This window comes from Mixophyes fleayi, chromosome 6 (genome assembly GCF_038048845.1).
Source record: "Mixophyes fleayi isolate aMixFle1 chromosome 6, aMixFle1.hap1, whole genome shotgun sequence".
Classification (NCBI taxonomy): domain Eukaryota; kingdom Metazoa; phylum Chordata; class Amphibia; order Anura; family Limnodynastidae; genus Mixophyes; species Mixophyes fleayi.
The window spans coordinates 164,582,250-164,597,181 of record NC_134407.1 but is presented as its reverse complement, the minus strand read 5'-3'; the positions used below and the strand labels follow the sequence as shown (position 1 = coordinate 164,597,181).

Here is a 14,932-nt window from a genome sequence, read left to right as displayed (position 1 = left end):
CCGGGTAATTAGTACCCACTCCCCCCCCCCCTCTCGGCGGCCCTGCATATATCATACTATCTCTCACATCTTCATAATACATAAACCTAAAGACACCTAACTCTCCCTTCCTACTAATACATGGACATCAAGACATATACCTCTCACCCCCTCCTAAACCCCAGACAACAGAAAAAGTACCTCTCAATGCCTCCTAATAAGCATACATCAGGAAATGTACATCTCACCTCCTCCTAATGCACAGACAATAGGACAAAAGGCACTCACATTCTCCGACTACATAGACATCAGGACACATACTTCTTCCCTCCTCCTAGTACACAAACATCAGGAAACATACATCTCACTTCCTAATGCACAGACACCAGGAAATGTACCACTCAGGCCTTTCTAATGCACCAACAAGAGGACATATAATGGTAACTCAACCACCTAATACACAGATGATAGACACCAATGTCTCCCATAGTCCTAATATACCTCTCACATGCTCATGATACACAGACTACCTACCTCTCACCTCCTACTAATACACAGACATTACAAGCACCTCTCATTATTATATAATACAAATATAAACATATCAACTCCTCAAACTTTACACCTTATTTTATTAGACAGACATTGGTCAATAGTCATTGATCTACCTCTCACCACTCCAAATACACAGACATCTAGACACCAACCTCTTACCCCTCCTAATATACAGGCATGTACCTCTCACCCCCTTTTACAGATACGCATTTTGGGGGCTTCCCATTGCCCAGAAACCCCACCTGGAGCTTTGATTACATGTTCCACTGATACTGAAGTCTGCCTGACTTCTTTTCTTTTTCTTTTGCTTGACGGACATTTATTGTCCGATTTATGCCTTCGGTGATCTACTTGCAGCCAAATGAATGGGACACTGAGGAATACTGTTATCATCTCGTAGGTTGTAGAGGTTGTAGTAGTAGTCGGTAAAGAGGTTTGCAATATCAGCAGGGTTGTGGAATTTAATCCCATGTGAGTCATGAAGCACTTTTATTCAGTTACAAGCTTATCTGCCCCTGAGTTTACGAGCTAACAATCTGCTGGCCCTATTACCTAGAGTGTAGAATTTTTGACACAGTTTGGATAGGGCAGATTTCATGCGTGAGAGAAACAAGGTGTTAAATTGTTTCCTTATACAAGTTAGTTTCTTCTGGAGTGATTTAGAGGAACACGTGTGGTTTTGGGTCTCTAATATCGCTAGCTGGGATTCAAGGTCTTTTTGGTAATGGAGATACAGCTTTTTAAGCTGGGCACCTATTTATATGGCTTTACCACAGAGGACGGCATTTAGGTCGCACCAATGCGTGGACAAAGATGTTTCCTCTGGGTTGTTGGTTTGAGTGTAAAGCTCTAGAGCTTCCATTAAAGCGGTTTTAGGTTCTAGGGACGAGAGGAGGTAGGAAGGCATTCTCCAGGGTCTAGGGGGAGCCCTTGTTTGGTGAAAGTTCCAGGACCATTCTATTTATCTGACCAGGTTATGGGCAAGATTTTCACAGAGCCATTATGTTGTAGTGACCACTTATCGGTCAGAATCGGGTCTATTCTGGATAGGTATTGTGGACCGCTGAATGAAATGTATATTCCTTAGCCCCCGCAGAATAGACCCGCCATAGGTCTTGGAGATCGTATTCTACTAACAGTTTACGGAATGCTAAAGAGAGACCCATATTTGTGCTTGCGTCAGTTGAGTGTCGGATTTGTGACTTATCAAGTTTAGGGTCTAAAGTTAAGTTAAAGTCGCCAAACATAATCAGGTGACCTTGTTGTTATCTAGATACTTCTAGAGTGCATAGTGTTTTGAGGAAGGAGACCTTGTGTGAGTCAGGGGCATAAAGCGAGACAATTGTCACCAGCCTCTCGTCTAGAAGTCCAACCAGGATCAGGAAGCAAGCAGAGATGTCCTCCACTTTCAACCGAAGGGAAAAGATAACCTGTGTACTAAACAGAATGGCTACACCATTCCTTTTAAAGGGTCCATTAGCTGAATAGACAGTTGGAAAACTTGAACCATAAAACATGGGGGGACCTGGAGGAGAAGTGTCCTGCAGCGCAACCACATCTGCTCTGCATTTATAGAAGTTTGTAAATATGAGTCTGCGTTTATGAGGGGAGTTTAGAAACCTAACATTCAAGGAGAGAAATTTAACCATAGTTTAAGTAAGTAGGGGAAGAGAACGACGGAGGTAGACGATCATGGAGGTGTAACCCATGAGGCACCAGTGGGAGGGAGGGGAGGGCTGAAGGAGAGAGGGGCAAAAAGACAAAGAGTGGGAAAACAGAACTAGCCCAAAGGATGGTGCTGCTAGAGTATTTGCCACAGAGGAAGAGCAGTGCCAAAATATGCAACATGTGGGGGATGGGTGTAAAAGTGATAGTCACTTATTGCAGCAAGTATTTTTGCTTTGTTCTGAAATCAAGCATTTGGAAAGCACCCTCTAGAAATTTTCTGTTTGCCTCTGTTCTAATACACAGACAACAGGAAATGTACCCCTAGGCCTGTTCTAATACACAGACAACAGGAAATGTACCCCTAGGCCTGTTCTAATACACAGACAACAGGAAATGTACCCCTAGGCCTGTTCTAATACACAGACAATAGGAAATGTACCCCTAGGCCTGTTCTAATACACAGACAACAGGAAATGTAACTACCATCTCTACACAAATACACAAACATGAGAAAACATACCTCTCATTGCCTCCAAATACACAGACATCAGAAAAGGTATCTTTTCGTGCACAGACAATAGAACATGTATCCTTGACTCTTCCTCATAGACAGACAGTAGATGCAATGCCTTTTACCTTCTAACACACAGACATCAGGACACCTATCTTTCACCTTATACACACTTCCTATTATTGTGAAAGTTGATTTTAATAAACAGACATCACATGTAATTATAATACACAGGCACTAAGCACATGCCACTCAGCAGCCACTCATTATTATATAAATGAACTCTAGGTTTCCTGGACTGAATGTTCCTGGGTTTAAGGAGCAACATAAGTACGTCACAGATTAACACACGTGCTGTAAGCACAGAACCAGTTTAACCAGCACTTAAGCAGGCGGAAGCGCTGGCAACAGATCTGGGAGTTAGAATAACCAAAGACTGTTCTCCAGAATTTAGGTTCTTCACTTCTGCCAGGGGCATTCCCGATAGAAGACGGGACTTTCAGCAACACAGCAATAGAAGCAAAATATTCCACAACAATGTGAAAGTGAATGTAAATGACAGCATTCACTCAACTAAGGAATAGTTGTTTTAGTTTCAAGGTAAAGGGAGGCTTTTAACCCCACTTATGGCTAAAGCCTGTTGTCCCTCAAATCAGTGGGACAAGGATGTACATTACACCTGTGTGATAGCTGAGACTATACCTGGATTGCAGATATTACAGTAGGAATCTTATAAAGACACAGGCATCCCAGAAATGGAATTTATAAGCAAGTAAAGCCACTATTTTAAATTAAAGGATAATTCCACACGAAACTGAAAAGACAATTTTGGGCAGAATAGTTTAAATTAAAACCCAGTCCAAAAAGGTTACTAATCCAGAATACAGGCTGTCCCGGTGGTCTCCCTACATCTCACATATGCCCACCATTGCTAAACTCACTCCTGGGGGTAAATGTATCAAGCTGAGAGTTTTCCGGCGGGTTTGAAAAAGTGGAGATGTTGCCTATAGCAACCAATCAGATTCTAACTGTCATTTTGTAGAATGTACTAAATAAATGATAGCTAGAATCGGAATGGTTTTTCAAACCCTCCGGAAAACTCTCAGCTTGATACATTTACCACCTGATGCCATTGTGTTACGGCATTTTTACAAAATTCTGCTGGCACGGGCATGTAGGAACAAGCGGATCAATAGCATGTGCGTGCAAGATATTGTGACATCAGCAAATGGATAACAGACTGTGGATGCTGTTTCATTTTTGTCTGTTATACAAGAAAAATACGCAAATGTGTGCATTATTAGCAGGTAGTTTTACATCTGCCCATTGTGACTGCCCTATGCTGCGTTCACCTGAAGCTGACTGCTTCTTGAAATGGCAATGGACATTTTAATAAAATATCTGATGGACCATATATGCTGTTTGTTTTATTTATGTTTCATCTGGCATGCTGCATTGGAGCTGTTCTTGTGAAATTAGTGATCAATTGATCACTTAGACAACGATTTAAGTCAAGTTCCTTTTTCAGTGAACATAGGGCAACACAACACTGACAGATGTTAAATATCCCACGAGTACTTATCATATGGTCGGTAAACACAAAACAAATCAACAGATCTCTGGAACATGGGTAAATTCCAAAGGTTACGAGATCTATGGCAGGCAGAGGAACATTCCTATGCACCCAAAATGTTCTGATTTTGATGAAAATAATGCAAAGTGTGCTCAATACTGGGCCTTATGTAGAGTTGAATGCAATTTACACTTGCAGTATTCCAAGCTGTATATATCTTAAGATACGTGTGACTAGGAAAAGTACAAAAATTTGTATATTTTCATAAGATACGCTTAAAAATTTCATAAGATACCTTATCTGCAGCTACCCCCCCCCCCCCCCCCAACCAGTGCCGTAACCAGGGGTGGATCCAGAAAACAATTGTACCGGGGGCGATTTAGCCCCTGCCCCCTTTTTGACAGCTAAGGCTGCCTACCATGTGCTGGTCCATTCGGCAGAGACAGGCAGGGAGAGTGTGCTGCCCGGCCACTCTGATTGTGTTTTAAAAACAATAGTGTGCAGCCGCCGGCAGCAAGCCTCTGCTGGGGGGGGGGGATTTGGGGTGTTTGCCCCAATCGCCTCCCCCTGGATCCGCTACTGGCCGTAACTACCATTGGTGCGGCAGGTGCCGTGCAGAGGGGTCCATGGGGATAATGGGGCCCACTATATCGCAGATGCAGAGGGTCAGGGCCCCAAATTAACGTCTCCAAGCATCGTGCCCCCAGCTTGCTAATTTCGCATCTGCCTCCAACAGTGTATGTAAGGAGCGTTAACACACCCTTACTGTACCATGGCTAAGCCTACTCACCCACTACCTCCCCAGTTCCACCTCTCTGAGTGAAGAGAGAAAAGAGAAGATAGAGCAGATTAAGATGTAAGTTTGGCTGTTGCGCATGTGCAGTTCGAAAAAGCGTTTTTTGTGCTTAGGAGTCATTTCGTCTGACTCTACGGGACGAATTCAATTACAAAAGGAGGGAATCAGCTGCAACAGATACACCTTATCTGCAGCTACTCCCCCCTCCTTTTGTACAAGGGGAATTCAATTCCCCCAAAATACCGCCGTGCTAAAGATATTATCATTATTACGGTAATATTTCTAGTCACAGAACTACCGTAATAACGGTAATTACGAGCACTATTACCGTAATAACGGTAATAATGCGCAGGCCGCATTACTTTTAACAGGAACGCAGCCAATTGAGTTCCCCCCTACATGAACCCCACAATGAACACACCTGAAAATGCCCATCTGTAGGATTAAAAGACACATGAAGAGTAGTTGATAAAATCAACACTTTTATTACCACACAAAAAGAGTTATCTTGGTGTAAAGGGAAGTTCATTTAAAAAAAAAAATAATTCTGGGAATTTCCTGTAATTATGTAATTTCCTAACGTTAATACATGTCCCTTTAAATATCCACTCTCTTCAGGAAGTCATTACAGTTTCTATTGTGTTGGCTAAATAAGTTGGCAACTATACGAAATTTAGTCTAGGTAAAAAGATCCATAAGGGGGTTCTGTATCTTGAAAGATTGGTAGTTTAATATACCATTCTTTACAGCTACTACGTAGAATAGAAATATATATGACAAGATTGTTGGCTTTTTACTAAGTAGGGGCAGCCTTACAAAATGTATCTCACGTTAGCATAGTAGATATGAATGGCCAATTTGACCTTAGGCCATTTGCGACAATATTATATATTAAATAGAAACTGCTAGTGAGAGGGAAACTCAATTTACAGCCTTGTTTGGCTGACAGCATCAGAGCTGTCTTCCAGTTACCGTGGCCGCGCCTTCCCTGCTTACCCAAGCACTAACGTCATGGGGGACTCCACCGGGACGCTCTCATGGGCCGGGCTTCGGTGACGTCACTGCCATTTAAATGCTATACAGCAGCTCGCAGTATTCTAGCGTCTTGTTGGAACTGCTTTGTGATATTCGGTCTCAGGCTGCGCTTGTTGTAGATCGTTCCTCCGGATTATCCTCTGATCTGTAATAATGGGACAGCTGTTCGCTAAACTGATGAGCATTTTCGGGAACAAGGGTAAGTCGTAAACGTCCACACTCTTCGTATAGAGCCAGGCCTCCTAGCCAGCATAGATCGGACTCTGCCGGGTAGTGCTGCAGTTTTGTGTGAGGGTACCAGTTCTAGCTTTCACCTACCAATACATATTAATTATCCCCGTTGGGGATGTCTTTTTTTTTTTTAAACCATATTTAAATAATACTAAAGTAACTTAAACAATGTTTGTAAACAATTTTAAATAAATGTTGTTGATGAGTTCTCATAGTTTGGATACGTCACATCGGGTGTCATCACTTCAGTTTTAATTGTAAAAACCTGTGTATTATAGGAAACAATTCCCCCCCCCCCCCTTCTCCAAGTAAATACGTTTTATAGGGGCAGATGTACGCCTGCTGTAAATGATAAGACCTCGGTGTTTGCCCCTCACCGTTCTCCTTTATTTGACCATGTTTGCTCCTTGACTGCCTCCCACCCTCCCTATGTGTATTCAGGCCTCTGTCTTCAGGCTATTATCTCTGCACAGCTGGGTGTGAAGAAGTGAATAGGCTTCAGACCCTGATGTTTTTCCACCATGGTTGAGAAGGGGGTTGTTATTGGAGATATTTATTCTGCTCCTAGCAAGTTTCGCTCTCCCAGCCCTGGATGTTTTCAGAGTTCAGACATAGCTTACATTCCTTTCTTTCCACATCTGTCTGAGTTTTCATGGTAGAGTCCTAAAGAGGAGGAGGGAAGCAGTCTTTGCCAGTCCTCCTTAGATATGTGATGAATAAACATAATGATTGTGATGTTGTGATTTGTAGGCTGTTGTGTATATTACAACCTGCTAGTGTTCCTTTGTGTTCGTTAAGCTTAACTGAAAGCTCTATAAGTGAAGCCATATATTCTCTCTGTGTTCTTTCACTTTCTAGCAAGCAGTTGCAAGTTCACAGCTGGCACTACATTTGTGCTTGAAGCTTTTCCACTTCACAGGGCAAAAACTGGAATAACACATTATTGTTTCTATTTTTCGCTTGTACTGATCTGTTGCTTATGATGATGCTCTGGAGAATGAGAATAACCTATTTTCACTGACATTCTTCTACAGAGCACAAGGTAATCATTGTTGGACTGGACAATGCTGGGAAGACCACCATCCTGTATCAATTGTGAGTATTCGCACCCCACCCCCAGCAGATGGCTTGGGGCAATAGAGGAAGTGACAGATACTTGTTTAGTTAGCATATGGCTAGTGCCAGTATTCCTAAAGGAAAAAAAAAAGTGCTTAATGGTGTTCCTTATTCCTACTCTGGGGCCATGGTAAAGGTACTGGCCTGTTCTCGCTCCCAAAAAATATTTTGGGTCAACTTAAATATAACTGCTTAGAAAATAGTTTTTCCCCATCTTTGTATGATAGAGGTGATGACTGGAAAAGCTGCCACCTGCCATACATCATCACAGTATACACACTTATACCGAGATATGCGTGATTGTACTAGATAAAATTACACTCATCAATTTTAGAGACATAAGCCTTTTACAATAACCCATCTTTCCACTATGGGGATACCATTGGTGTACATAAGAAAAGATGACCTATTACATATAGTTCAAAGTTTTTTTTTAATGTAAAGTGCTTTAATTTGAAATACTTTGGAATCTATGAGGACTATATAACTTAAGCATATGTCCCCTACAGTCTTATGAATGAGGTGGTTCACACAGCACCTACTATTGGCAGCAATGTTGAAGAAATTGTTCTTCGGAATACTCACTTCCTGATGTGGGATATCGGGGGACAGGAGACCCTAAGAGCAACATGGAACAGTTACTACTCCAACACAGAGGTAATGTTTCAGAACCGCAATTTCTTTTTTTCTTTTACAGTTACAAGCCTGGAAAATACACTTCTTTTTTTTTTTTTACACTCCCATCTAGCTTAGAACCAATACTGCTTTATAGAGAAATAGATAGATATCTATAGATATCTATCTCTACCGAGAGAGATATAGAGAGGCAGGGATTATATATATATATATATTGCTGCAGATATATATCTGGAGTAGAACTGTGTATTTGTAATTATATGGCTACTTGAAATTATGGATTCATGCATGGCTGCATACAGCAACTTGAATAGTATCAGATTCCATAAGTATATTATCCTAAATATGTTGGAGGGAATTTGGCTGCCAATATTGGAATGGGGTGGTGAACAACTATATAATATCATTACCCCCCCCCCCCCCCCCTCTTCTTTTTCAGTTTGTAATTCTGGTGATTGATAGCACCGATCGGGAGCGGCTGCCAGAGACACGGGATGAACTCTATAAGATGTTGGCACATGAGGTAAGTGCACCTCCCGGCTTTGCATGAGTACACACGTGAGGCCTTGAGGTCCACTGATTTATTAAGCTGTTGGGTTGTAACTAGTAATTCTAGGTATATAGCATTAATCTAATGTCCTTCTCAATACAGGACCTGCAAAATGCGGCAGTGTTAATCTTTGCCAACAAGCAAGATGTAAAGGAATCCATGACTGCCTCAGAGATTTCTGCTCTGCTGGCACTCAGTGCCATAAAAGACAGAGCCTGGCATATTCAGGGTTGCTGTGCTCTCACTGGAGAAGGGTAAGTCTTCATGCTACAATGGCTACCACCTTCATTAGAAGGAACCTTTCAGGCCAGACATGCCGCACGTGACATTCTGCTATGTTCCAGCTCCTTACGAGCGATAAAGAGCTGCTTACCTCAAATACGTATTCAATGTATTCTACTCTGATTTTGGTGCACTGACCATTCTAGTCTCCCCCCATTGTAAGAAGCATGTTCAGTGCTCCATCTTAATAATGCCACCTTCACTTACTATATTATCTGCACAAATGTACAACAGTGTATTAATTCCATTATGTTACCCTCTTGTTAATGCGATCCTTGCTATAGTGTCAGTTCGGACCTGTATTTTAATCTGGAGGTATAAAGAGAGAGTACTCTATTTGTATCCAACTTATATATTTCCTAATATCCTATGTTCTCCTTGATTAAATACCTGGCTGTTGTCTGATACAAACCATCATAAATAATCATGTTGGTGAAAGGTGATGCTGTCCTTTCCTTTGCATTGCAAATACCTCTCCGCCTTTTAGAATCCCCCCACCCTTTATTTATATATACTGCACATCTTTATTTGAAGCAACATGTAATTTAGTATGGTAATTATTTTATTTACTTTCTTTATTTTTTTTTTTATGGGTACTTTTACAGAATATATATATTACAAGCCTGTTGTAAAACTCTGTATAATGTGAGCTAGTCTCGTCATTTTTAAATATCCTTTGTAGAAACTATTCCAAAACTCATTCAAATATCTTTTCTATTTGAGCATTTCTTGTTCTTTAAATTAATAATTAATTTAATCTTTGGCTCTCCTCTACAGGCTGCCTGCTGGTTTGGACTGGCTTAAGTCTCGGGTTACTGCAATCTGACTGTGTTGGACACTTTCATATTATTTTTATACCTTTTTTTTATATGGAAAGTTTTGCTTATTTTATGAGAGAACTGATGAAGCTACGGACTATGTTACTTGAGCTCTGAGTGGCTCTGGACAAGCATGCAATTGCTTGTAATTTGTAGGACTTCAAGTGGATTGCATTTCATGCTACGGTTCTGTTATCCATGACCGGATAGAAGAACTCTTACCGTCGGACACCGTATTTAATCTGTGAACTCTGTGCTGAAGTTTTTTTACATCAGCCTTAACCTGGTTAATTCATTTTGTAGTCCCTCTTAGTCTTTTGGGTATTTTAAGAGGTGAACATTGTCATACCGTCATGTATTTTCTGTATTTCCAGTATTACTACCTCAGCTTTCTCCTAAATTGTTTTGGTTACAGAGCAGAGGCTGATATAAAGCTTGCTCGTCAGTGCTGAAGAGGAACAGACATCTGGGTCATATGAGAGCTCCCACAGCTGTGTTTTCTGTATTCTTTTTTTTTTTTTCTTTTAATATTTTGCAACTCCACAAAAAATGGAAGTTGCAAGACATATATTTTTCCTTTAACCCTTTCATGTGATAAGTTTTTATCTTTACCTTTCTTTGACGATAGAGGTCTGTAATGCACCATTAAGCAGAACAGGCCCCTTAGCGAGGGAACATGCTAAAATTGCACTTTCCAAAACTGTGTATATGTATATTTCCCCTCCCCCATTTAAAAGGTTATTTATTTTTTTTAAATGCTGCCTTGCTTGGAAAAAAAACCCTCATTTATATCTTTTGTATTAACCCAATACCCACATTACAGCTCAGAGAGGCTGTTGCTAGACTAGGGAGTTCAGTTGTATTAAGATGTTTCATTGGTGCTATAAACCCCTATGTGAGGGGTGATTGTTTTGTATAGTATTAACCCTTTATGTGCCTGGGTGTGCAGTGTGCTGGCATTGTCTGTACACCAGGACTAAGTGCGTGAACATTAAACTATTCTTAGACCATCCGCGTCCTGTAATGGGGGGAGGTGTTTTTTTTTTTTTGTTTTTTTTATGCGACTGGAGCCACATGAACTTTATCCTGTGCATAGGTTGAGGACATTACCCTTTGTCCTAGTGTGATCGTTCATTTCATAACTAGGTAACTCGAGGTCATGCAAAACTGGGTCGGTGGTTGCATATGTCTAAAAAAGAGTGTTTAGGAGATTTGGCTGATAAAGTTTCCTCTTTCTCCCCTTATGTCACATGACCACCAAAATTCTGTTAAGGTTGGCAAAATTGCACTGGTTAACAATAAACTCTATATACAGAAATAAACGGGTGCAGATTTTCTACATAAATTGGCACGAAACACAGTTTACAACACATAAATAGAGATGCTCGATTTTTGGAAAACCGAATCCACCCGAACTTAGGGGATCCGAGTAGGCTCGCAAACCGGCTCGGTACTTTCGCGCGTCTTTGGATCTGAATTGAGGCAAAACATCATTGTTGCGTTATCGGATCTCGCAGGTTTTGGATTACATAAGTACCTCCCTCCCTAGGAGATCCAGCGCCATTGTTCATACAGAAACAGGAGTGGTAGAAGTGTTCTTGTCACTTGACAAAAATTCACTGGAAATTAATGTTATTGAGGTTAATAATAATGTAGAAACAAAAAAAGAGCCAAATTACGTGATTTTAGAAAAAAAAATAGGGATCTAAAACCAAAACACGCGAGGGTGGTTTTGCCAAAACATGAAGTTAATCCAGATCCAAAACACGGGGGTCAGAGAACATCTCTAATAATAAAGCACATAAGTGGGAAATCTGTACTGTAAAAATCACTATAATAGATTAAAAAGATTTTTATTGGATAAGGTATTATTGAATTTAGTCCCAAAAAAGTACACGTGGGACATGACCTGAAACTGTCTTAACCTGAAAGTTGTGCAAATATGGCAAACTTAGCTGTGAAATAAATGTAGGGTTTTGTACCTAGGCCATGATAATAATTATGCTTCTTGCACTTTAAATAGAATACAGTTGGGGAAACATGAGATGGGAAAAGAATTTAGGAAAACTAGTTGTCAGAAAGCTAAGTAACAGACACTGTGTCAGACAATGATGCAAAAAATAATAAAATTATGGAGCAAATAAAAAGAGGAATAGAGCCATATGCTGCAGGTGTAGCATTTACAGTGTATAAGCTGTAATTAGAAGAGTACATTATGGGGGTGACTGATCTAGGGACTTGTCTGAAAGCTATATTTGTGGTCAGAAAATATTTGTTTTTCCCCCATGAAACTAAATTGACAACTGTCAACTTGAGGGTTTTGTTTATCCCTGGATCAGTGCAATTAAAAGGTTGAACTTGATGCAATATTGGGTTAGGGGTGATTTTACCCGAATGAAACAGATTGGCGGTTACTTCATCTGGATCAATTTCGAATATAGAAGAGGGATTGTGGGAGATCCACAATAGGTTGACCTTGATGGACTGGTGTCTTTTTTTCAACCCCATCAACTAAGTTACTAGTTACTATGTATAATTGACCTGCATCTTTTTTTTTTGCCTATTATGTATTTTTCCAACCTTACTATGGAAAAGGTATCTGTTAAAGGGCCCTCTGGTAGCCAGAAAATATTTGCCTTCCCAGTGATATTGAAAATAGAGCAGCAGCAAAATTATGCATTTACACAGTCAGAGCAGCAGGCAAACCCATGATTGGATGGATGCCTGTTCACCCCATTGTCAGCACAGCCAGCCCACCATGGCCACAGTGCTGTGTGAGCTTGTTGTGCAGTGATGTCACAATGTGGGAAGAGGAAGCGTACCTATAAATGACACATTACAATGTGCCTTCATTTTCCAGTGTAATATGTAACTACCTCCAACGAACAAGGCATATAAGTCCCATCAATACTACTGTTCTGCTCAACATGTTTATATAAGTGAAATTACCACATAGGTTGTAATAATGGTGTAAAGCAGAGCAGAATGTCAGCAATGAAACACTAATGCATCCTAGAAGAGGGTGTGCACATCATTCCAGTACTAGCAATAGTCTCTTTTCCTACCAGTAACATGGCACTTCAGACTGCCTTCAATATTCTGCATTCTCTTCTACGCCTACGGGTGGTAGCTAAATCGTTTAACAACTTGTTATGGTAGTATTTCCTTGTGTGTGTCAACAAGTGATATCCTCTGTGCTTTTATTCTTTTATATAAGGACTGTTCACTTACTAACATATTGTATTTCCCCTTTACCAGAGTAACTGTCCAGCAAAGCTTATGAAGGTGTTTTTTTGCATACAAACTTATTTCCTCTCAAAACTTGTGTTTATGAATACGATTGGTAGGCCATGTTACCTGCTCAGAGAGCAGTCATGCCATAAGCATAGCAAACTAGCTATAACTTTCATTCAGGTTTATAAATAAAGTTTTCTCTGCAAAATAACCTGTGCCAACATGTCGCGGGAGATATGGAGGCAGTCCTGAGACTCCAGAGAAAGAGCCCTGTAAAGACTGCTGCACTTCACAGCATGCAAAAGAAATGGGTAAACAACAGTGATGATGTCACTGGGGTTATCCACTGTGCAGGAGTGAGAAGTCTATGGGGCATATTTAATAAAGCACGATAGTGCTTTTAACGGGTCATTAAGGTGCCTCCTGTCCTCCGCAAATTTATTAAGGGTGCATCGCAGCAGATATCATGGATATCTGCTGCTTTGCATTCCTCTTCGTTTTTGGGAGCAGTCACCATTCAACAGAATGGTGACTGCTCCTGGCCGCAATCTAACAAGTCCCGAAAAAACATTTTTTTCGGGAACTTGTCATGTTAATGTACGCCAGCTGAAGCTGGCGTACATCATCGGAATTGAAGAAATCTAATGCTGTCAGCTCTGCTCCGAAGAGCAGAGCTGGACAGCGCATGTGTGGAGGGATCACATGATCCCTCCCTGTCACTCAGCGCGCTCTCTCTGCAACGACAGAGAGGGAATCTGTGTGCGCATGTCCAGTTCTTGGAACTGGACATGCGCAATTGAAGAGTGAAGAGAAGACCCGGAGACAGCGCTTCCGAAGAGGGGGGTAAGTATGATTTTTTTTATCACTGAAACAGCAGTTTTTCGGAACTGCTGTTTCTGTGCAGGGCTGTACATAAATGTGAGTAATAGTTCAATCCTTATCATTGCGATAAGGATTGAAAACTACTTTTCACTTTATGTGAATATTGATAAATGTGCCCCTATGTCTGACAAAAACAAGATTACTGTAGCTCTCACTTATAAAAAGTTAGATCTGCTCTTTGTTTAGTTTTAAATAGGGCCGATGTGTCAGCTTTAATGAGATGTATGTATTAATAGATAAAGTACAATTGCAGTACTCCTCTGATTTAGCAGGTTATTGTAGAAACAAAAAACCCCTGTGCACACAATATATATGTTCATAAACTATGTCTATGTTGTTATAACAAAGAAAAATATAATATGAACCACAAGTGGTGGTGATATATGACCATTTATATGAATATATAAATGATTAAAGAATCAACTTGGACCTGATTGGAGCAGACACTACGAGAACTAAGGATGAGAATCGCCACCAATAAGAAGCCATATACAAGCAATGTTAGGGTTAGATACTTTATCAATATGAATATATATATATATAATCCCCATAATTTTCCTTGTTATAACATATATTGCCTTTTATTTGCAACACAGGTTGTAGTGCTGAAGTTTTTTTTTTATATTTTTATTTCTGTACTGTAGTATTGGTGTAGGTAGGACATCTCTATACTTAAACCAGTCCCTCCACCCCCCTACAAGGTAACAGTATCCCAGGTATAATTCTGAGCATAGGATAATCCCTTTGCAGGAATACGTCTAAATAAATGGGTAAAATGATAAGCATATTCTAGGATGTGTTGAACTTATTAATGGGGGTATAGTTGAAAAGTGTACTTTATGATAAAATATGGCGATATCCTTCTACCAATGTATGTTCAAGGACAGGGTCACTTTGCTTGTACAGAGTGTGTGTAATAAGATGTATATATGTTCACATATACCAAGGATGGACAGTATGTACCTGTACTGATGGATGTAATACGTGTTAGGTCTGTTAGGAGTGACATAATACTGTAGCTGGGCAGTGTTGTGACTGCATCGGACACTTTAAGAGCATGATGTTT

General features: G+C 40.4%; 1 protein-coding gene across 1 annotated transcript; it reads left to right on the top strand.

Annotated features, from left to right (window-relative positions):
• Positions 1–6,156: 6,156 nt before the first annotated feature.
• ARL5C (ARF like GTPase 5C) lies at positions 6,157–10,758 on the top strand. The gene is made up of 6 exons (XM_075177050.1): positions 6,157–6,316; positions 7,383–7,443; positions 7,974–8,121; positions 8,540–8,623; positions 8,753–8,904; positions 9,710–10,758. Exons 1-6 carry the CDS (start codon positions 6,271–6,273, stop codon positions 9,756–9,758), a joined length of 540 nt encoding a protein of 179 aa, XP_075033151.1. The 5' UTR covers positions 6,157–6,270; the 3' UTR covers positions 9,759–10,758.
• Positions 10,759–14,932: the final 4,174 nt, after the last annotated feature.